Below are 25675 nucleotides of genomic sequence, written 5' to 3' on the forward strand. Positions count from 1 at the left end.
TTTTTGAGCATGCGAGTCCCCGGGACCCATCACTTTTCACAGGTAAAATGAACACTGATATAGTATGGTAACATTTGAGAAACACTGAAACACAGAATTGAAAACAACTGCATTTACATTAGACGTATTCCGTCTCAATAAAGGATACATTCAAGAATGGGGTTTTCTTCAAAGCCGAAATCGAAAGCAGGCCAATCTATTGCATGCAGTACCCCCGCCCTCTCCCACACACAGCAGGCAGCGTTATTTGAGCACTTATACATGAGATGAGTAGATTAGCGGGCGCTAATCTCGCATTAAATCCGAGACGTCTTGCGCCGCAGTCCTGTCCTCGGACCGCTGTGATATATTGCACTCCCTCAGTTTGAAATATTGCACTCGCTCGGCTGTAAACATGTGCTAAAAGATGAGCAGATTAGCCTTCGTATGAGTGGAAAAAATATGCTAGCTAGGTGAAAATGTAGGTGGATGTTTGACACGTTGACAAGATCTACTTGAGTTTAAGAATAGTTACAATTGGGGTATGGTTTGAAAAGGTTTTTGTTTTTCGGAGGAAATACTTTAGTAAAATTTCCCAGAGTAAAAAAAATAGATTTTAAATGATTAGCATCTTGTTTCCAGAAGTATTCGCTCCGTTTACGCGTTTAATCCATTCCATGGCTGTTCATAGTAAAGGTCGGGGTTGGGTAGGGTTACTTTACCTGGATTACTTTCAATTACTTTTGGATTACTCCAATACCAAATATGCTAATAAAAGACAAAAGAAACTAAATATGAATAAAATTACAAAATTTTGTGCAGGCTTGGGGAGCAACGGAATACATGGAACGGCAAAAATGATGTTGGCAAGCTGTTTGGCTTTATTTTCATTTGGTTTCTGTCGCATTTTATGTTCGTTTTGCCGGAGATCAAAGAGATCAAAGCCAGGAGAGAAAGCTTACAACGTGTTTTGAGTCATTATTTTATTCATATTTAGTTTCTTTTGTCGTTTATTAGCATATTTGCTAATAGATAATCTGTACATCTGTTGGTTTTGTTGACTTTTTTTGCACTACTGGCAGTTCTTTATAGCTAGCCACTCTTTGCACATCTGTTCTCCTCTGCACTATCGTACTACAGTGTTATTGTTACTGTTTACCAGACTTGTTTACCTGTGCATTTTGCACATCTGGTTAGCTGCTCCTCTTGCACTCTTTGCACTCCTGTAAAATACTATACATAGCCATAAATTATTTAGTATATTATTAGTACTCAATACTCCAACTCAATACAACATTTTATTTATATCTGTACATTCAAGGAAACTGTGCGCGTCAGATGTATCGACATTTCGTTCTGTATACACGTGTACTAGAATGAAAATAAAGTAGATCTGAATCTGAATCTGAATCTGAGTATTTGGTATTGGAGTAATCCAAAAGTTATTGAAAGTAGTCCAGTTAAAGTAACCCTGGTAAAGGGACAGCGTGTATTATTTCCCCAATAGATATGACTGTACGTTATAGTACAACGAAAACGAGTGCTGAAAAGCACAATAAGAATGCAAACTATGGACACTCAAAGTGACCAAAATGCACCGTTTGACTTTTCTTCTTTTTGCCCTGCCTTTGAGGTTTTTGGGTACCCGTAGCAGCAAGATGACGGACAATGATTTTAGGTGTTGCCTGTGTTACGTAAAATAAGTGATAATTTCACGCCTCAAGAGTATTTATATAGATTAAAAAAAAAACATGTTTACATGTTTCTTTCTAAAGTACTTGAAAAATTTGTGGCACAGCAGCTGAATGATTTTATATCCAAGAACAATCTTTTAGAATTTATGCAATCATGCAATCAATTTATGCAATCAGTCGAGAACCACTCGTCTGAGGCAGCCCTGGTTAAGGTAACCAATGGTCTTCTACGGGCAATGGACTCCGGCGCTTCATCACTCTAACTGCTGCTGGACCTTATTGCCGCCTTTGACAATGTGGACCATAATATCTTCCTAGAACGGTTGGAAAAATGGATTGGTCTCTCAGGAACCGTCCTCTTATGGTTCAGATCCTACCTCTCAGATAGGACGTACTGGGTTAAATATGGTGAAATGACATCTGAGCCCTTTAGTGTTACCTGTGGTGTTCTGCAGGGTTTAGTACTTGGCCCCCTTCTTTTCAGCATTTACATGCTTCCATTAGGTGATATTATTTGCAAGTATAATATCGGTTTCCAGTGCTATGCAGATGACACTCAACTATATCTTCCGATGGAGGAATCTGCCACACTAAACTGTGGAAATTTGGAGGCCTGCCTCACTGAGATAAAAGAATGGATGTCACTCAACCACTAGCGCCTTAACTCTGAAAAGACCAAAATGTTCGTTATTGGTCCATCTAAATGCCGTGACTTGTTCTCAAAAACTGCTCTGAACAGTGGCAAATGTAATATCACCCAGAGTGACTTGGTCAAGAATTTAGGTGTCATATTTGACCCCAATCCGTCCTTTCAAACACACGTTAAGAATATTACTAGAACAGCTTTCCTCATTCTTCTTATTCTTGCTAAAATTCGCCCTATGCTGTCTCAGTAGGATACGGAAATATAATTCATGCGTTTGTTACCTCCCATCTCGATTACTGTACTGCACTACTCCCAGTGTCTCCCTAAGTCCAAAATCAAGAGCCTTCAGTTGGGACAAAATGCTACAGCGAGACTTTTAACTAATATATGAATTACCTATATTTTATGTTGACAATATCTTTGTATAATTTATCATTTCAACATCCATTCCAGCCTGGTCATCCTGGAAGGGGTATTACCTCATGTGCAGTCCCTTCTCAAGGTTTCTTCATTTTCTTCATGTTGAGGTTTTTGAGATTTTCCTTGCCCTCATGTACGTTTTAGATCAGGGGATGGTGTAATAATAGTCTGTTGTTTGCAAAAATATGTGGTCTGTGCAGCCCTTTGAGACTCCTTGTGATTAAGGGCGTCACAAATAAACATGACTTGAATTGACTTGACTTATATCTGGTTAATATCTATTTTGGTCTATTTTTCGTCTATTTTCACAACAATTTCACACCTTCTTATCTTATTTTAATTTATTTATCTTGTTTTTGTAGAAAAATAATAAAATAAATACTTAAAATAAAAGCAAAATAATCCTAGCTAGATGCTAGGTAGGTATATGCTTTTGCTTATTTGGGTATATGTTTTCTTGTTTTGAGATATTTTATCTTGTTATTTTAGTAGTAAGGGAAAATACATTTTTGTACAGTACAAAAACCTTACGACACATGTATTTTCAGTTGACTTTTTCTAGATTTAACATTTTCTAACTTTCTAGAAAAATCAGAATAAATATGCTTAAAATAATGATACTATCTAGCAGAATATTGCTGTTAAAAAAAAGTTAAATGTTCCACCATATCGGTGCAAGATAACTTTTAAGAGAAAAATAATACTACAAATAATTAAACGTTTTTGCATGTGAGGTAAAAAAAACCAATGTGGAAATAATAAAGAATATATTTTTGGGGGAATATTTTAGTTCAGGGTACAGTATGTGTGTTATTGTTTTTTTATTTATTCCTTTTTGCGCTGTACTCCTTTTTGAAAATATGGTGTCAGATGCTTGTAGTTTTCTAATTAAATATGTAACGTTGTCAAAAAAAAAAGACATTTTATCGCCATTTATTTCTTAATGAAAATTACATTTTCTTTTACAAATATTAGAATACAAACGCTTTTATTGATGCCTTTTTAGGATGATGTTCGTAGACTCTGAGTCCCTTATTATGTGTTTTTTAAAAAATTAAAAAGCTTTGAGGGTTGTTTAAAAAAAAACGCAATTTTTCATATTAAAGTTGAGCAAGATTTCTCGGGGAAGAATTTCTGGCTGCTTTAAATATTTTCTCCACATTGTATTTCTTCCCCCGTGTGTGGGATTGAAGCCCCCGGCTAATTATAAGCAAAAGCGTCATTAGGAGCTGTGTTTAACAAACATGATTTCAGTCTGCTCAAGCTTGCTTTGGGATTTATTAGATGCAAACCTTTTGATGTCTCCTATCTTAACAGGAACGGAATACAATAGAATATCATAGCATAGCATAGCATAGCATAGCATAGTATGGCATAGCATGGCATATAATAACATAGCATAGCAAAGCATAGTATAGCATATAATAGCATAGCGTAGCATAGAATAGCAAAGCGTAGCATAGCATAGCCTTAAGAATAGGGGGTAGACCCAAAGAGAAGGGGAAAGAGTGAGAGAGCAAAAGAGAAGCAAAATGAGAAAGACAGAAAATAGAAAAAGCTGGAAAATTAGAAAAAAAAACAGAGAAAATTAAGAGAAATAAATAAAAACAGAAACAAGTAGAGAAATGAAGAATGTGCTGTCCCTTTTCAAGGTTTTTTTATTTTCCTCATGTTGAGGTTTTTGAGTTTTTCCTTGTCCTCATGTAGGTTTTAGATCAGGAGATGGTGTAATAATCGTCTGTGGTTTGCAATCATCTGTGGTCTGTACAGCCCTTTGAGAGTCCTTCCAATTAAGGGCGTCACAAATAAACATGACTTGACTTGACTTGACTGGGTAGATAGCATCTCATGATTTGTTTGAGGCTCTGCTCAAGACTCACTGTAATGATCTTGTAGCGTAGGGTGAGAATATTCTCCAATAATGTTATCAGCAATGTCTTCCTGGTTGGGTAGAGAGGAGCCCATGATTTTCTGGGATGTGTTGATGAGTCTCTGTAAGATTCTTGTAGCGTTTGCCAGAGGCAGCAATTCAAAGATGAGAGAGAATTCCTTAATTACGTTGTCAGATATATCCTGCAGAGGAGGCAGCCCATGGTTATCTTGGCTGGGTTGATGACTCCCTGTAAGGTTCTTCAGTCTGCTGCTGTTCTCCCATCTTACCATCCTGTGCGCCGGTGTATTCCATTTCCATTACGCTAAATATCCCCCGTTTTGGAAAAATGTCAGCCCTCTAACGATACTCGGATATCAACAATTGAGAACAGCACAATAAACGGGGGCAACCCGGTTTCCACGTCTCCTTGTGATGCCGGCCGCAGATTGCAAATGTCAAAGATGTTGAATTTGATCCTCGCCGCCAGCCTGCAGAGTGTCGACGGAGGCGCTAATAGAGCGTATGTGACGCTGGCTGCCTTTTGGTCCGCGCTGCTTTCATCTCTTTGTTTTCCATCACAATAACACGCTCGGCTTTTGCAACCCATCAAAGGCGAACTGCTGTGATAGCAACAGAGCAAACACCCAAATAAGATGACACAAATACAGTGTTAAAAAGTAAAAAGGTAAATGTGGCTTTTTTGGCATGCTTTTTGATTTAATAAGAGGTTTTTTCAAGTCAAAAAATCCAAATGTTCTTTGAAATAAGCAAACATTGTTTTATTCAATACAAGGTAAATTGTTTGGATCATTTTTGGTTCTCATCTTGATGGAAAATAATATGTACCATGTAGTGGAGTTTGCTTGCTTCAAGTGGGATTTCTCTTATTTTACTTAAAAACAAGACATCTCAAATCAATTCATGTTTATTTGTATAGTCCTTAATCACAAGTAGTCTCAAAGGGCTGCACAGACCACAGATGATTGCAAACCGCAGACTATTATTACACCATTCCCTGATCTAAAACCTACATGAGGGCAAGGAAAAACTCAAAAACCTCAACATGAGGAAAATGAAGAAACCTTTAGATCCCTCTTCCGGGATGATCAGGCTGCAATGGATGTTGCATTAACAAACATCCATCCATCCATGTTCTGCACCGCTTATCCTCAGTAGGGTCACAGGGGTGCTGGAGCCCATCCAAGCTATCTTCGGGCAGTGGGCAGAGGACACCCTGAACTGGTTGCCAGCCAGTCAGAGTGCACACAGAGACAGACAACTCACTCACTCATTCACACCTAAGGACAATTTGGACCAGCCAATTAACCTAACATGCATGGTTTTGGAATATGGGAAGAAACCGGAGTCCCCGAAGTAAACCCACGCAAGCATGGGGAGAACATGCAAACCCCCTTCAGGCAGGCTGGTAGCTGGATTTGATCCCTTGACTTCAGAACTGTGGCACAGACGCACTAACCACTCAACCGCCGTGCCGCCGGCATTAACAAACAATGAAATTGAAAATGAAATATCAAATAATTAAACTACAACAAAAAATACAAATTAAAAATGCCCAGTTTGCAATGGATGTAGCATTGACAAACAAAATATAGACATTGTTAACATGAAATTTAAGTAATTTATGAGTAATAGAATTATGAGTGTGTTTTAAACCTAAAACAGTTCCACTGAGGTTGCAAATAAATCTCAGGGGACCTGAATGGAAAACGGTCTTGAACCTGCGAATCTCTTCTTGGCTCTTGGGGATCCCAAGTAGTAGTAGACTAGCTTTTTTAGAGAAAAGGCTCAAAACAGGAACAAAGTCCAACCCTTAATATTTTCTAACATGATTGTTAAGATTGCCTTTTTAAATAATGATGTGTGAAGTCTTAGAGTGCAGCGGTGGTCCCTTGTCCTTGTGATGTGTTAGCGCTGGAACCCTTAGGCTAGCATGCCGCAGTCTCCGGAGAACCTGATCTCGAACCAGGCATGAATACAGAGGCTGACAGGCCAATTATGGGCCTTACTCCAGGTTCCGCTTGCCCACCTCTGAAGGGAAGCACATGTGAGAGTTCTGTCACTTTCACTCGATATCGTCGACCCAGAACAAAATATAATTGCAATCACTCGACATGGACGGTGGTAAAAACCTCAGCTTGCCCGACAGGGGGTCGAAAAATAACACAATTTAGGTCGAGAGTCCACAAATATTGTTGTGATCACAACTGCCTCGGCGGTTTGACCCAAAATGTGTCGTTTTGATTCCGAGATGACGTAATATTGGGTAGATGAGAAGCAAACGACCGCCTGGAAAAAGTATTTTTTATCAAATAACTGAAAAAAGACAAAATACAACAAAATTAGGAAAAACGGTCCGCCATTTTTAGTGTGATCCCAATGTCTTGGGTTGTTACTATTGCAAAAAGATCAAAAACTGTGTAGCGTAACACAAAACAACCACCCAAAAATATATGTCTATTTTTAAAATTAAATAACCCCAAAAATGAAATTACACTTCTAATAAGCAAAATGATCACACCATCTTGTATTGTTTGACCCAAAATTGCTTGTCTGAATTCCAAAATGATTAAAAATTGGGTAGCGTAACACTAAACAACCACTCATAAATATATGTATATTTTTTTTAAATTAAGCAACCCCAAAAAATCAAATGACACTTATAATAAGTGAAATGATCTCACCATCTTGGATTGTGGGACCCAAAGTTGTTATTTTCAATTCCAAAAAGATCAAAATTTGGTAGAGTAACACAAAAAAAACAACCAAAAATATATGATTATTTTTAAAATTAAATAACCCAAAAAATTAAAAACTCTTATAATAAGCGAAATGATCACACCATCTTGGATTGTGTGTCCAAAATGGTTTGTTTCAATTCCAAAAAGATAAAAACTTGGGTAGTGTGATACTAAACAACCCCCCAAAAATATATTTATATTTTCAAAAATAAATAACCCAAAGAATTAAATTACATTTATGATAAGCAAAACGATCTCACCTTTTTGGATTGTGTGACCCAGAAATTTTTGTTTCCATTCCAAAAAGATCAAAAATTGGGTAGCGTGATACTAAGCAACCACCCAGAAAAAAAAATATATATATTTTTTAAATTAAATAACCCAAAACATCTAATTACACTTATAATAAGCCAAATGATCTGACCATCTTGGACTGTGTGACCCAAAAATGTTTGTTTCAATTCCAAAAAGATTAAATATTGTGTCGCATAATACTGAACAAACACCCATATATATATATATATTTTTTTTTTAATTAATCAAACCAAATTAATCAGATAACACTTATAATGAGAAAAATGATCTCACCATCTTGGATTGTATGACCCAAAATAGTTTGTTTTGATTCCAAGATCAAATATTGGGTAGTGTAGTAGTAAACTACCACCCAAAAATACTGGTTTTCTAAAAAAATAACTGAAATAAAGACGAATTACACCAAATATAAGAACAAAAATCTGCCAGTATTATTATGATCACGACGTCCTGGGTTGTTTGACCCAAAAATAATCAGTTTGACTCCAAAACTATGAAAAGGGGTAGTTTGTTAATAAACAACCATTCAAAATACCAGTTATCTCATAATAACTGAAATAAAGACGACTTTCACTGAGAATAACATTTGCCATTATTATTGTGATCGCATTGTCTATGTTCGTTTGATCTAAAATTGGTCATTTTAATTCCAAGAAGACCCAAAATTAATTGGTTAAGAAGGAAACAATCACCTGAAAATAGTACTTCTTTCAATAACCGGGGCGGCAGTAGCTCAGGAGGTAGAGCGATCGTCTTAGGATTAAGGGATCCCAGTTCGAATCCCGGCTTGTCCGTGTTACATGTCGAAGTGTCCTTGGGTAAGACACTGAAGCCCCAATACCCGCAATAAGCAGGTTAGCGCCTTACATGGCTGCACATATCACGGCTGCTATTGGGAAATGTGAAGCACAATGTAAAAAGCGCTTTGGGAAGTCATTGACTTGAAAAGCGCTACATAAAAAAAATGGAGATCAGAACTTCAAATAGGTGAAACACATTAAAATAAGCAAAATGTCCAGACGATGTTAATGTGATCACAACGTCCTGGGCTGTAAACCCTAAGCCCTAACCCAAACCCCAATTTGTGATAATGGATTTTAATTAAAAAGAAATAAGAGTGAATTGACTTACTGTGTTGGGGTCTTGCGCACCTCCGTTCACCAGAGTGTGCCTAATCGGTTTGTAATTGGGACATTTGTGTCCAATCACCCCAAAATTCTCCCTAATTAGGCTCACCTTTCATAAGGAAAATTTAGACAGAACCCAGAGTCGGGCTATTTTCATTTTCCCTCTTCCTTTTCCACATCAACTTTTCCAATGTATTCTGCTTTCTGAGGTTTGGGTTTTATCTCTGGTTCTGGATTGTTACTTTATTGATGATTTTGTTATATGCCATCTGTTTTTGAGTCCTTTTCCTGCTTCTTGCGTTTGGGTCCACCACAAAATCATAACATACTGTTGCCGGGCAGATACTATTCGTGGCCTATATCATTGTTCACAGTTTAAACAAATATAAACATTTTTCCTATTAAGTCCTGTGAAAAATTTAAAGAAACTATCTGATTACCGTATTTATTCGGGTATAATGCACACCCCTAACTATTTAATTTCATTTTAATTACTTTATTACTACACTGAAAATGTAAACTATAAACACAATATCAACATAACATTTACACTGTATGTATTTAATCCCCTTCAAAGTCTAATTTTTTTATCATCAGATACACCAAAGAGTTGTTTTCCTGGTTGTGGTTTTTAGTTTTTATTTACATCTTTCAGGAAGACTTTCTGTTTGCTTCATTCCTTAACAATTTCCTCGGGTACATTGAATAAAAATAGTGTGATAATAACATCGAATTTTTTTTTTTTAATTTCGAACATGAAATAAAAATCTACTACTACTACTACTACTACTACTACAACTAATAATAATAATAATAATAGTAATATGAGTAATAAATGTATATCCCGCTCTAAGCAAAAAATAGAAAAAATAAAAAACAAATAAACAAATAAAAATCACATTAAGGAAGGAAACAAAAAAATAAAAGTATTTTGTACGTCACTGTATTACCGGTGGTCTATTGGTCAGTATTCAACACTCTCACAGCCGTGACCCGGGCTCGATACCCATTGCATGCAATGTTTCTCAATTGTGGACTGCACAAATATTGTAAATTCCCGTGTATAATGCACACCCAAACTTTAAGTTATTTTTGGGATTGAAAAAAATGTGCGTTCTAAACAAATAAATACATTGATCGGGATCTGTTTTTTGCTATGCAGGTGAATGTGACTCCGGCATGTGTCCGGCATGTGTTTTCAATGATAATCTCTAAGATTTTGCGTATGAATTCCTATAAAATATGCATCACTTGTAATGAGCATCAAATTAATGGGTAGGTTTTATTTGTGGTGCAGGTGAACGCAGTTCCAGCATGCGTACGGGCCTTAACCAGGATGCTGTACTGCCCGTACTGCCGAAATATGCCCGGACTCAAACCTTGTCCCAACTACTGTCAGAACGTCATGCGGGGATGTTTGGCCAATCAGGCCGATCTCGATCTGGAATGGAACACTTTCGCGGGTAAGTCCGCCATTTTATCTCAACTTTTAGTCAGTGCTCGCAAAACGAAACCCACTTTGGGTCAAGTGGGTAGCGGTCCAAGATTTGGGTGCATTTCATTTCTTTGTCGGTTGTAATGCATTTGATTGTGAATACAAATGAAGCATCTGATATAAATAAATGAATGATGTTTATAATCTCTTTTGGTATACTCTGAACAAAATGTCACTTTTTTCACCGCCTAGTCTTGTATTACATTTGATCCTCAGCCGAAAACTTTTCAAATATCACTTTCTGTGCAGCCCCTTCTCTTGGTTTTGGGTTGCACTTTTTCCTGCTTTGGGGTTTTGATAGAAGAGTGAAAATCCGAGGTAAACATTTTTTGGGGTCGGGTTTCCTACCGAGCTTGCGAATAGAACCATTACGTGTTTCTATTTTTTAAACGGGATAAATTCTAGCATCTGAGGACTGCGGATTTGTGACGGATTACCAAGAAAAACGACTGCACGACGCGATTTCTCGCCCGAATGAAACGTCTCTTTTGGCTTTGTGACACGTGTTAAAAAGTTAGCGTCTCGTCGGCAAATCCGTTGGCGCGACGGGACATACTTCCTGACAGTTATGGGAAAAGAAAAGACATCGTTGTGACGGAATTGCAAATCCGGTTAGAGGAAGGGAAGGAAGCCGCAAGACGTTTGGGAACATTTGTCTGTTTTATTGCTCCCTTGTTTTATCGGGAAGTGTTTTTTTGTGTCTTCGTTGTTGCACAAGAGTTTGAAATGACATTTGTTGCGTTGTTTTTTTGCTCCATTAGTGATGTTTCTCATTCCGCTTCAATAACAGACATTACTTTCAGGGTTCTTACAGGAACTTGCGATTTTTGAGTGTGATTGATTTTTAATGTTGTGTTTTCGGGGTTTGAAAAGTGCTTGAATATTGGGTGAAGTGCTTGTCAAGCCAAATCACATTTTTTTCTATCGCCCTTAATCATAAAAGACTGCACATGCCACACTAACCCAATCCTCTGATCTAAAACCAACATGTGAGCAAGAAAAACCCTAAACAACCTCAGCATGAGATAGGAAACCTTGAAAAGAGGCCACAGGCTGCAATAGATGTTGCATTAGGCAACAATACACAAAACATAGTTAAAATTAATAAAAGAAACGTAGGTAATATCTAAAATTGTTCAAAAAAACGTATGACTTTGGCGCCGACCAAAAGCTATAGAATAGAAGCGTGTCTCAAGTCTAGATTTATAAACTTCCACTGAGGTTGCAGTTCGTATCTCAGCAGGCAAAGCATTCCACAGCACCGGGGCCCGGATAGAGAACACTCTCGAGCCTGCAGATTTCTTCTTGGCTCTTGAAGTCACAAGAAGGCAATCATTTTCGGGGTGGAGACTCCGATCAATGACGAAGGCGGAAAACAAATCGGAGAGATAAGAGTAGAGGAAGTCTATGCAAACATTTTTTTGTGAGTAAGAGAATCTTTAAGTCAAATCCAAAGCGGATCAGGAGCCAGTGTAAGTTAATTAATATAGGAGTGATATGGTGAAACTTTCTTGTCCTAGTCAAAAGTCTTTTTGAACCAGCTTCAAACTTTTGATTCTAGACACCAGAAGACCAGAGAGCAATACAGTTACAGTAATCAAGCCAAGAATTCATAAATGCATGAATTATCTCTTTATATATATATGTATATGTATATATATATATATATATATATATATATATATATATATATATATATATATATATATATATATATATTCTATATCTCTCTACATCTCTCTATATCTCTCTTTATATATCTTTTTCTATGTCTCTGTCTCTCTCTGTCACTCTGTCTCTGTTTCTCTCTGTCCCTCTCTGTCACTCTCTGTCTCTATCTCTGTCTGTCTCTGTCTGTCTCTGTCTCTCTCTCTCTCTCTGTCTCTCTCTCTCTCTCTCTCTCTCTCTCTCTCTCTCTCTCTCTCTCTCTCTCTCTCTCTCTCTCTCTCTCTCGGCCTATGTCTATCTCTCTATCTAAGGACCATTTGTTCTCATTCCATTGAATAAAAACAAAACTTTAAAACAAGAACAAATACGAGGTAATTTTTTGAAAGATTTATCTCATTCTATTTGAAACTTTTTTATTGTATCTATTGTGTTATATACTGTGTATATAACAATAATGATAATATTAATGCTGGGGGGGCTGGTTGCCAGCCAACCGCAGGGCACACAGGGACAGACAACTCATTCGCTCATTCACACATAGGGACAATTTGGACCGGCCAATTCACCTGAAATGCATGTTTTTGGAACGTGGGAGGAAACCGGAGAGCCTGGAGGAAACCCACGCAAGCACGGGGAGAACATACAAACTCCGCACAGGAAGTCTGGAGCTGGATTTGAACCCACGCAGGAGGTTCCCATGACATGAACTGTGCTGCACAAGCGCTAACCACTGCGGCGCCGTGCTCCCCTGTAGAGGACCATTTCCTTCAAAAAACAAAAGCCCCCATAAACCTTAAAACAAGAAAAGAATACAGTGTCGTTATTTTCTTTTATTTTTAAATAAATCTTTATCTAATTTTATTTGATTTGTTCACGTGTTTATCCATATCTTTTTAGTAAGGACCATATTTCGTCTTTTATTCAGGGAATAAAAGTCTCCACCAAATCTTAAAATGAAAAAAAATCTAGTGTTCAGTTTGTTTTTCTTTTTCTTGGTCAAACAATATTTATTTTTATGCTCCCTCATTTAAAACATCCCCTCTGAATGACAATATGAATGTCGGTTGTCATTTCGAAAAACGTCACGCTTGAGTGGTCCCTTCAAAAAAAAACAAGAAAAAAAACACGTACTACAAAAAGTCATTTCCGCATCGGCGGCTAAAGGTGGACATATTTTTCTCCTGTGTGCACGCGTGTCCGGCGGGCGGTGCCGAAGCATCCGTCAAGCGCGCCGGTGACGGATATAGCCCACTCGGCATCTTGACGGACACATCATCATCATTTGTCTTGTCACACTCTTGTTAAAACACCCTCCCAGCATCCTCAGCATCCTTCCCTGACGGACAAGGCATCTCGGACAAAGATATTATCAAGGGCCGTGTCGTTTCCCAGTACATCCATCCATCCGTCCATCCATTATCTGCACCGCCTATCCTCAGTAGGGTGGTGGGATTGCTGGAGCCCATCCCAGCTATCTTCGGGCAGTGGGAAGGGGACACCCCAAACTGGTTGCCAGCTAGTCCCAGGGCACACAGAGACAGACAACTCACTCATTTATTATATATATATATATATTTCTTTTTTTTTTTTTACAAAGGAAGCAGTGGGGCCACTCCAAATTTTGGGTGTCACACCAAGACTAAAAACCATTATTTCAAGTTATTAAAGGAAGAAGGTAGAAAGACTCAAGGAGACAGCAACTGGTATACATTGGTGTATTGTGTTATACTGATTTAATGAGTCAAGTCATGTTTATTTATATAGACTTTAATCACAAGAAGTCTCAAAGGACTGCAGAGACGACGGACTAAAAACTCTAACTGATCTATAACCTACATGAGGGCAAGGAAAAACTCAAGACCAGGCTGGTTGGAGGTTGCAATACACAGATATTGTCAAGGTGAAATATAGGTCATTCATAATCATTAGAATAGAAGTGTTTTTTAAGCCTACATTTAAACAATTCCACTGAGGTTGCAGATAGAATAGCAGGGGCCAAAGAATTCCACAGCACCAAGGTCCTAATGGAGAACACTCTCAGACCTCCGGATCTCTTCTTGGCTCTGGGGATCACCAGTAGACCAGCATTTTCAGAGCAAAGGCTTCGACCAGAACCTAGGGAAAATTAAATCTGAAAGATATGAGGGAGCAAATCCATGCATGATTTGGTATAATACCAACAGAACCTTAAAATAACATTTTAAGCTAACAGGGAGCTAATGCAGGGTGGCTAAATCGGGGTAATGTGATCACACTTTCTTGTTTTAGTATTCTGTACCAGCTGCAGGCTCTTGATGTTGGACTTCGGGAGACTGGAGAGTAGTACATCACAGTAATGGAGACGGGAGGTAACAAATGCGTGAATTATGATCTCCGCATTGGATTGGGACAGCATGGGTTGAATTTTAGCAATGTTGCGAAGATGGAAAAAAGCTGTTCTACTAATATTCTTAACGTGCAACTGGAAGGACAGATCAGGGTCACTAATGATTTAATGTGTATGGTCCATAACTGTCCAATCAACAGTTTTGTTTTATTGTGTTATGTATATATTGGGCAGGAACATATGTTGGCCTGGAGAGGGATGGGCGCCACCAGGCTGTACTTGCCCAAGACACACCACGGGAAATGGTTCCCGTATGACCCTTGTGGTTAAGGGATCCAACCAAGCAAGCATATATTGGACATAAGGTGTACATTTGACAAAACAGAACAATTACTGGGATTCTGTATGAAATGTATAAATTATGCCACAACATCTATTTCTGGCAAGCAGGGTGTCCAACAAATGTATAAGGGGGGGCGTGGCCAACCCTGGCCACCCCCTGGTAGCGCCACTGAAAGGAAGGAAAAATCCCGTTGGTTCCTTGCAATTCTTTTTGCAATCGAGATTCATATTTGAGTTTTCTTGGCTCGCATAAGAAAATAAAAAAGCCTTCAGAAAGTGAGTCTTTTTTGTAGTTACATTGCCTTGCAAAAGTATCGGCCCCCCAAGAACCTTTACACATATTGCCACATTGAGTTAATAAAAAGATGTTTTTAAGAATCAATCAATCGCGGATAGAAAACCAATGTTTTCTTTCTGCATTTGATTCATATTGTGCTAACACATCAACATTTTAAAAGTAGGCGTTGCAAAATGATTGCCCCCCCCTTTGAGCTTACACTTGTGCAACGTCCTTTTAATGCAATCACAGCCTCAAGCCTTTTTGGGTATGTCTCCACAAATTTTGTGAGTCTTGAAACTGAAATATTTTCCCTCAAGTTCGTTAAGTTTTGATGGTGATCGTCTGTGCAGAGCGTTTTTTAGATCTTTCCACAAACGCTCCAAAAGATTGAGGTCTGGACTTTGGCTTAGCTATTCTAACACCTTTAATACTGTTTTAAATCATTCCATTGAAGATTTTGCTTTACGTTTAGGGAAGTAAACCTGATGCTTCTTCTTGACACACTTCCATAAAGGGCAGATCTATGCAGAGTTTGACTCTTTTTTTATCTGGCCCGCAAGACCACACAAAGAGAAGCACACGACAACAATGAGCTGCACTTTGAAATATGTCCACAAGCCGGGCACCACTCGCAAAGCAACTGAAGTAGTATTTCTTTCTGTTTTTCTCTTTCTCTCTCTTTTTCTCCCTCTCTAACTCTCTTTCTACCTCTCTACCTCTCTCTATAACTCTCTTGTTCTCTCTGTCTTTCTCTTGCTCTTTTTTTCCTCCTTTCTGTCTTCTGCTCATTTTTCTTTATTTTTCCGTCTCTCTTTCACTCTGCCTTTCTTTCTCAAGCTCACTCTTTTGCTCCCCCTTTCTCTATCTGTCCTTTTCTCTTTTGTTATTATTTTGATCTATCTCTCTCTTTCCTTATATGTTTGTTTCCTTTTCTTTTTCTGACTCTTTCTTTCTCTGTTTTGTTCTCTTCCCTTTGCTTTATCTCTCATTTTGCATCCTTTTCTCACAATATTTTGCTCTCTTTTATGTATATTGTCCTATCTATGTATCTTTCTGTTTCTTTTACTCTCTCTCTCTCTCTCTCTTTTTTTTCTCCCTTGTTCTCTCTCTTTCTCTCTCTCTCTCTCTCTCTTTCATTCTCTCCTCTCCCTTTTTCTCTTTTTTCCTCCCTCCTTTTTTTCTCTCTCTTTCTCTTAAACCAACTAGTATGGCCTCGTGGGATTTTGTTTTTTCTAGCATGTGGCTCCCAGATAAATTGAGATTAACACACCTGCAATACACAGTTCCAGCCTGCCTCACCTTTTTTGGTTTTCCATTATGAAAAAGTCCCTGGTTCGTTTTTTACTTATTAAACGCTAGACAGTGTCGCTTTTTTGAATATATTTTTTTAATAATGGTAGTTAGTATTTAATCCAACTCGCTGGCATGCTGTTGAAGGTGTCCACTACCCGAAGATAGCTGGGATGGGCTCCAGCACCCCCGCGACCCTACTGAAGATAAAGCGGTGCGGATAATGGTTAATGGATATAACCTGTCTGGTTGATGAAAACAGATTGCCTTTTTAAGTATACATTATTTTCTAATGTATTCGAAAAACAAGATAAAACGTTTAATTCTGAGACGATTAGGATTTATTTTTTTTGTCACTGTGGTTATGATTTCGTTTGGGAGTGATCTTTCCTTGCGTTAGAATAAAGTTAATTTTAGGACTATTATTTGCCACCTTGCTTTATTTCGCACGTGATTTTTTTTTTTTTGCTAATGAGGATATCAAAACGCGATGCCCTCTGTTTGGTGACAAGGCACTGTAAACAATCCTCATTGATTTCAGTAAGCTCATTTCTTTTTAATTGCGTGGCCTCCTTCCCTTGTAACCTTACCTCCCCGCAAATCCCTAGACCGCCAGAACCCAAGACTCTTATTTTTTTTTCTAACTAGGGCGCTCCAGGAGCAGCAAAATTTTGAGGACACACATACTCACTTTTATTAAAAAATGATGCTCCCACTCTCCTGAAGATTGAAATTTCCCAAGTTTCATCAGTTATTATTTGCTTTTTTTTTTATATATATATTTTAGAGTAAGCTATTCTTAAAGGGACAGTGTGTATAACATACCCTATCCAAAACCTTTTAATAAAAAAAAGAAAAGAAAAATATTGATTTAAAAAATAAGCAAAAGTAAATGAAATATCATATAAACATGCATTTATTAAATCAGGTGTGTTTTGAGAAATTAGTATTTATTTAACGTAACATGAGCCTCACCTAGAGGGAGCTGACAGCAATGTTTGCCATTTTGCTGCTAGGATACCCAAAATGCTCAAAGAGAAAGGGCAAAAAAATGGAAAATTAAATGATGTTTTTTGGTCGTTTTCAATTTCCATAGTTTGTAATCTTCCTTGTGGTTAGCGCACCTTTTTGGTTGCACTGCACTAGAAAGTGACATCTAGTGATCAAATATTTGACTGTCCCTTTATTACTCGCAGGTGGACTTTTGTATGTTTCACATAACTAAATTATTTTGCTCTTTTTGAAAAAAGAATGCACCTTAATTAGAGAAAATAACCTTAAAATAAAGAAAAAATCATCATATATGGTACATGTTGGATTATTTTACTTAATTTAAATGAATATTTTATCCCTAACAATTTATTTTCCTTAAAACAAGGTCAAATATATTAAAGCTAGAAGAATCAGACTTAAGGATTATTAGCAATGGAGTAAGATTTGTTGTTGAGGATTTTTGTCTTTGCTGTTCGTTTTTTTCCCAAAATGTAAAAATATATATATTTTTAATTGAATTTTAATTTCTTTTAACTTTTTTCCTGAACTGCAAAGAAATAGTTGTTTTGCCCATTGACAGAAAATATATCTTAATTCAATTGTATTTTCCTACAACATATTTTGGTATATCGATATGTATTTTTCCTTCTTTTGAGATACTTCATCTTTAACTATTAAGATATCATAACAATAATGACAATGATAATGATAATGATGAAAATGATAATGATAATGATATAGGGTTGAATATTTGGTAATGATGAAATCAAGATAAATAATTGTTTACATGTTATTTCTTATACAGTAATCATATTTCTTTTTATTTGAATTGTGAATATAATAAACACAAGATTGCTTTAAATATTTAGCACAATGTAGATTACTGTCAATGTAAAAAAAAGTACCGAAATACAATAAAATATCCTTGAAATAAGCAAAAGCACATGCCATATCATTTTGCCTATTCCAATAAATATTATACAGACACTGCCTTTTACGACCGAGGTTCTGGACGATTGTTCGCAAGTTGAAATTGTTCGTAAGTTGCTCCAGTGCTATATTTTGTATGTATAAGGTTTATATAGGTATTTTTAAGGTTTGTATGGGTAACCTGTATTGTTTTCTACTAAAACAATAAACATTTCATAAGATACTATGCTCTATAAAGATAAATAAAGTGGAGTTTAACTTACTTTTGGAAGATGAGCTTCAAGAGTTCCTCCTTCGTGCTAAAAAGTGGACGAAAAAAAAGTACTCCAACCATTTTCTCAACCACATCAAGCTTTCTTATTCCACTTTCATTTCAAAAGAAACGACTCGCCTCTTCTTTTACACTTTACACCAACCAAATTGAATGGATGCCCGAGATATTTAACAATAAAAATGTCAAAGTTCTTAACGGCTGGAGATACAGTATATAATGTTTACACACGAACTAGTAAGAGGAAGCGGATGTCTCCTTCAGGGTGGATGCTGGGTGAGCTCTCACAGCGCCACTACACGCAGGTAGCGGTGGAAAGAAGCCCTTCATTAATGTCCTGTACTCAGAAAAAGGGGCACACAATACAAATCTAATTTACAGCAATGTCCGGATATTTTTCGACATCCCAAAAAAGTGTTCTTATCTACCGTTTTTCGTAAATCGAATGGTCGTAAGTACGTGAATATCTGTATATATTTTTGTTGACTTATAACTTTTTGAAGTATTTCTTGCACAGCAAAGATTATTTGTTTACACCATTGGCAGAACATACAGTATATTTTCGATCAGGATCTCAAAATAAACTATTAAAACACTGGATACATTTTGATATATCAATACTGTATATATTTTTCGTTGGTTTAAGATATTTTATTAAAAAACTTCAAGTAATTGTAATAATAATAATAATAACAATAATTATTGTACAGGGTTTAATATATGGTAATATATATTAAAAAAACTTAATTCAAGATAAATACTTGTGTTATTTCTTATTTTCAGACTTCTTTTTGTTTGTATCGTAAGTAAAACAAACAAAAATGATAAAATATCTAGCTCATAGTAGAACATTATTTTAGATCATTTTTCAGATTATTTTGATTATTCCCCCCCAAAGATTAATACCTGAATTAGAAAACATATTCTTAATAAGCAAATGATTGACCAGTTGCTGTTTTAAATAATTGGAATAAATGAAAATTAATATGAATAAAATAGTTTTGACTAAATTAGAAAAACATATAATCAAAATAGGCAAATAATTGACTAGCTTCTAGATAAAACATCATTTTTGTCAGGACCAGAATAGAATTTTGCTTATTTTGAGAATACATGTACCTATTTTTATTTGTAGGAAAATATCTTTAAGCTATTAAAAAAAAAGGGAATTCTTCCACCAATTGGTTAAAATCCATCCATCCATCCATTCATCCATTATCTGCACCGCTTATCCTCAGTAGGGTCGCGGGGGTGCTGGAGCCCATCCCAGCTATCCGGTCGCTCATTAACTCCTAGGGACAATGTGGACCGGCCAATTAACCTAACATGCATGTTTTTGGAATGTGGGAGGAAACCGGAGTGCCCGGAGGAAACCCACGCAAGCACGGGGAGAACATGCAAACTCCACATGGAGGTTCGATCTCATGACATCAAAACTGTGCCGCACACGCACTAACCACTGCCCCACCGTGCTGCCCCGGGTTAAAATCTGATTACTATATTTTTTGGCAGTCAACAATTCCTTCTTTGTCCAAGCGATTCCTAAAGTTGAAGTACAATTAATCATGCGGTGAAAAGACATTTTAAAAAAAGTGAGTTGATGTTGTTTTGTAGTTGAACTCCATCCCACCAATTTGCAAAGTCGTTTTCGTCTAAAAAAAATTCAATAACAAGACAACTGCGATTGATTTTGAAGTAGTGCTTTTAATGCAGCCCCTAGTTTGAACATCAGGATGGAAGCCATGATGGACTCCTTCTCTCTTTATTATTTGTCGGCGGCACCTTTGAAAAGCACTCTCCTTTGTTTACGTCGCAATCGAAAATCGAAAGTGTTGCAAGCTTTGATTTGCATCACTAGCAGGGTTGGGTTACTTTAACTGGATTACTTTCAATGACTTTTGGATTACTCCAATACCAAATATGCTAATAAAAGCCAAATAAACTCAATATGAATAAAATGATGACTCACAACACGCGGTAAGCTTTCTATCTCCTGGCTTTGATCTCTTTGATCTCCGGCAAAACTAACATAAAATGCGACAGAAACAAAATGAAAATAAATCCAAACAGCTTGCCAACATCATTTTTGCCGTTCCATGTATTCCGTTACTCCCCAAGCCGGCACAAAATGTAGTCATTTTATTCATATTTAGTTTCTTTTCTCTTTTATTAGCATATTTGGTATTGGAGTAATCCAAAAGTCATTGAAAGTAGTCAAGTTAAAGTAACCCTACCCAACCCTGATCACCAGTTGGATTGAGTTAAGCTTGTGGGCAGGTTTAAACAACCTAACATTACTTTACAACAGCACTTAAGATTCGTGGCAGCAGGTTGCTGACCCCTTGTTAATGAGGAATGATGGCACTTGTTTCAGATGCCATGTTGCTGGTGGCAGAGCGACTACAAGGTCCTCTCCACATCGATGCGGTGGTGGAGCCCATCGATATTAAGATTTCCGAGGCCATCATGAACATGCAAGACAATAACAAGTTTCTCTCGGCAAGGGTAAGTAATTTTTTTTTCTTTTTTTAGAAAACAATAAAATCATCAAAGTTAAACAGTTAAACGTCTACCTGCGAGTATTGTCATGCGTGGTCTTTTTTTGTTCCTTTCTTTCTTTCTTTCTTTGCTACACAAATGCAGACCATTTGAATTTACATTGTTTCTTTGTTTCTTGTTTTCTTCCTGTCTGTCTTTTTCTTTCTTTCTTTCTTTCTTTCTTTCTTTCTTTCTTTCTTTCTTTCTTTCTTTCTTTCTTTCTTTCTTTCTTTCTTTCTTTCTTTCTTTCTGTCTCTGTCTTTGTCTCTGTCTCATTCTTTCTTTCTTTCTTTCTTTCTTTCTTTCTTTTGTTCCCTTTTTTCAACCCTTCTTTCTTTTTTCGATTCATTCTTTCTTCATTAGTCTCATTCTTTCTTTGTTTCTTTCTGTCTGTCTGTCTGTATGTCTTTTTTTGTCCTTCTTTCTTTTTACATTCCTTCTTTCTTCCTTTCTCTCCTTTTTTCTTTCCATATTTCTTTCTTTCTTTTGTTCCTTTTTTCATTCATTCTTTCTTTTTCGATCCTTCTTTCTTTGTTTCTTTCTGTCTGTCTGTTTGTCTGTCTTTCTCCTTTCCTTCTTTGTTTCTTTCTTTCTTTCTTTCTTTCTTTCTTTTTTTCTTTCTTCTTCCTGTCTCTGTCTTTCTTTCTGTCTTTCTTTCTGTCTTTCTTTCTTTCTTTCTTTCTTTCTTTCTTTCTTTCTTTCTTTCTTTCTTTCCGTCTCTGTCTCTGTCTTTGTCTCATTCTTTCTTTCTTTCTTTTGTTCCCTTTTTTCAATCCTTCTTTCTGTCTTTGATCCTTCTTTCTTCATTAGTCTCATTCTTTCTTTCTCTCTTTCTGTCCGTCTGTCTGTCTGTTTTTTGTCCTTCTTTCTTTTTACATTCCTTCTTTCTTCCTTTCTCTCATTATTCCTTTCTGTAATTCTTTCTTTCTTTGTTTCTACGTTTGTTTTTGTTTTTTTTTCTTTTGTTCCTTTTTGCTTTCTTTCTCTGCCTGGGCCGCCACTCCAAAAAGTTTGCCCGACCGATTTATAAATTCATCCATATCTCCCAGCCTTAATGGAAGCTAATTTATTCATAAAGTTTTAGATATGAAAGCATCTCTGAGATTAAAAAAAAAAAATCCAAAGGTACGAGATAAAAAACTTATCACAAGCTTCTTTTCATCTTCGGCCGTATTTAAGCCCTTCTCCCGGCTAGATTCGCACAGGTCGGTTGGAGAAAAAGGTCCCATTCTTCTCTGTCTCAAGTACTAAGTTTTGCTACCGGCGATGCGCCGAAGCTCTCGTCCCGAAGCCGGGCTCAAAGATTGCCGGGAAGATTACCGTCGGCGGGAAGATTCACATCGTTTCGGTGACGCTGACCTCCGGGAAAATCGGCCTTTTTTTTCCCCACGCCGAGCTCAGGTTATAAGAATCGTAATCGCGATGACGGATTAATAAATATGAAAGAAAAGGCAGCTTGCGCGGTAGAATTCCAGCATAGGATATAAGAATGGTAATCGCATACCTGTCAACCTCCAGGGCTCCATGACCTTACCAAATGTTGTATTTTCCCTTACAAAATACAAAATTATCTTACACCATATATTTTTTTCAAACGTGTTTATGTATGTAGTTATATTGTACATGTGTTTCGTTATATCATATATATTGTTATTGTTAACATTATGTTGTGAGATCCTGAGTTGCTCGACATGAATGAGGTTTATTATAAAAAAAGTTCAAAAATGAAGTCGCTTGGACGTTCATTGTAGAAGGAAAAAATACATGCAACTATAATTAAGAATAATACATTTTCCTATTCAAATTATGAATTCATTTTCTGCATTAACGTATTGTTGGGCATATACTGATGAAAGGGATAACCACAAACCTGTCTTTTTTCATTTTTTCCTTTTATACTTCCTTTTTTTCTTAACTTTTTTATACAACATTGTCAGGAACCAGAACAGACTCTCGGATCCAAAAACGTTAGTTTCAGAATAGTTTTTATTTGAAAGAGTTGTTGGAGCTGGCTTGGGACGTCGGGGCTTGTTGGTCGTCAGCTTCTTCGGCTGGAATGGCAGCTTCGTGACGGATAGACGGAAGGTGCAGCTTAGCGGGTAACTCGATGGCCGGGGCGGGAGAGTAGGTCGCAAAACGTGGAACGGAAACAGGTCAAAAACGGGAGGCAGGCATGAATCAGGCAAGAGAAGTCGTGGGTACCTTGTAGTCTGGAGAAACACTCAGGGATACGAAGAGTACACTCGAACGTCCATCTCTGGACGCAGACCGCTTAAGTGGAGAACGTCAGCCAATCAGGAAGTGCGCTCCAGCGCGCCAAATGATTGCCCCAGGTGACTTCACTTAGGCAATCACGACACAACAGAATAATTCGTCATACAAAGCATCAAAGCAAGTGAGCGGTATGAGTTGAGCCAAAAAAGCCGGTTCTCTGAAATGAGACGGACTTCCTTTCACTACACAACTACCACATGAAATCCGATGTTTTGTAAGACCACATGTATTTCAAATTTACTCAATAAACCCCGCCTGCTATTTTCAGATCAGAATGACCTACGGCGTTTTAATTCAGGTTCGGCCATTGCGACTTGATGATTGTATCCAAAGAAAATTCAAAACTATGTTATAATGTATAATTTCGCTTTGTTCACGTGTGATCAGAATGATGCATGATGGGAAATCCCCAGGCGGCAGACGCATGCGCACAGTAGCATCAAACCGCTCGCTTCGTTTGCAACGAAAAAAAACGATACCGAGATAGAGGCTACCGCGGCGAACTCCTTTGACTTGATTGATTTGCCGTTTCGTGATAGTCGGTGTATACCGGATGCTACCCATATTTGACAAATTTGCGTTTTTCCGTACAGATTTTCTCGTACGTCGTACACGTCTTAAAATGCATAATAAACATACTTTGTACGGCAAAAACGTACAGGTTGACAGGTATGGAATCGTGATGAGGGATTGATAAGTATGGGAGAGAAGGCAGCCGGCTTAGCAGAGGTCACCGAAGCCGACAAGTTTTGTTGTTTCATAACAAAAAAAGATTCCCACTGATAATCGGACCGCTTATGCTTTTCTCTTCGAGGCAAGAGCTAAACTTTGTTTTTATGGTTGTTTTGAGAGATGTTCGCTTATCTTCTGGTGTCTTTGTGACTCTTTCTTATAGTTTTCTTCTGAATACTTTTTCTCCTGTTTTTTCTTTCTCTTTCTATGTTCTTTCTTTCCTTTTTGCATGTTCTTTTCTATATTCTCTTTTGTTCTGTATTCTTTCTTTATGAATGAATGAAAACTTTATTTCGAACCTTAAAATAAAAACGGGACAAAAACAATGAGTCAACAACAAAATAATGTTACATAACATGTTTATTTTCCCTACCCCTTTATCTTCCCTATTAAATACATTTTACAAATCCTCTTCTCCTCTTGTGTCTAATATAACACTATTTCATGGATATACTTATTACATGGATCAGATATCAATAATTATAATAATTACAATAATCAAATATTTTATACACTAATCTTGGTAATACCCATCCCTTAACCTCATAATGCTACTAGTTACCAAACATCACTGTGGCACCAATGATAATAACAACAATAAAAATAAAAATAATATTTACAATAACATTTATGATATAATAATAATAGCACCAATAACAACAACGTTAACTATAGTTTTAATTGCAGTATTTCCATTCTCACTCGTATACCATTTTCTTCATCCCTGTATTTCGCCAGTAATGCTTTTTTGTATTTAAATTTGAACACATCAATAATTAGACATTGTTTGATCTCATCTTGTAAATTGTTCCAAAGTTTGACTCCACACACAGACACACACATACTTTTCCTGGTGGTTCTCACCGTTGGGATTTTGAATTCACTACAGCCCCTCAAGTTATAATTTCCCTCTTTCCGAATGAATAATTGTTGGATGTTTTCTGACACCATGTTTTTGTTGACCTTACATAACAGTTGTGAAGTGAAAAATTTGATTCAATCATCCAATTTTGATCATTTGGACTGCATGAATAAAATATTAGTATAATCTCGATATCCTACCCTGTGTGGTTCTTATTGCACAATTTTAAAGGATAATAATAATAGATTATTTCTATCGTTATTTGCCTCTTTCTCTCTTTTTATGTTTTTTTCTTTATTTGTTATTTTTTTCAACTATGTTCTCTCCCTCATTTTTCTATATTCTATTTTCGGATGTGTCCTTTCTTTCTTTCTTCTCTTTCCTCTTTTTTAATCTATTTTCTTTTGTAGTCCAATTTGCTCTTATTTTTTCTCTTCCTATCTGTCACAACCAGAACGGAATCAGGACCCAATTGCGTAATGTTAACCACAAGTTTTATTGAAAGAAAGAGGAAGGGCAGCGCCCGCGATCCGGTGCTTGCTGGACGCGGGAAGCAAGCCTCTCACAAAATCAGATCTTGATCGGAATACGGAAGGGGATCTTCCGTAGCGGGAGATGGCGGTGTCAAGGACGGAAAAACAGGTCGATAGCCAGGACAGGAGAGCAAAAACGTGGTCGGGGTCAAAAACAGGTCGTATGCTGGGACGGGAGAGCAGACATGGTCGGACTCAAAAAACAGGTCGTAGCCGGACGGGGAGATTAGGAACAGGCGTGTGGAAAACGTGTGCAAAAAATCGGGACAGGCAGGAGTCAGGGTCAAAAAGGCTTGCCTTGTATCAGCAGAGGTTCGGAGACGGACTG

General features: G+C 37.2%; 1 protein-coding gene across 1 annotated transcript in view; it reads left to right on the forward strand.

Moving 5' to 3' along the window:
- The window catches only part of LOC148366899 (glypican-6-like), a 200287-nt gene that overhangs the window by 128928 nt on the left and 45684 nt on the right, over nucleotides 1-25675 (forward strand). Inside the window, exons 4-5 of the mRNA XM_088333720.1 lie at nucleotides 10111-10276; nucleotides 20783-20913. Coding sequence (XP_088189846.1) covers nucleotides 10111-10276; nucleotides 20783-20913 — 297 coding nt within the window. The remainder of the gene's footprint in view (nucleotides 1-10110; nucleotides 10277-20782; nucleotides 20914-25675) is intronic.

Source organism: Urocampus carinirostris, chromosome 4 (assembly GCF_059441175.1).
Source record: "Urocampus carinirostris isolate Australia breed hairy pipefish chromosome 4, RoL_Ucar_1.0, whole genome shotgun sequence".
Taxonomy (NCBI): domain Eukaryota; kingdom Metazoa; phylum Chordata; class Actinopteri; order Syngnathiformes; family Syngnathidae; genus Urocampus; species Urocampus carinirostris.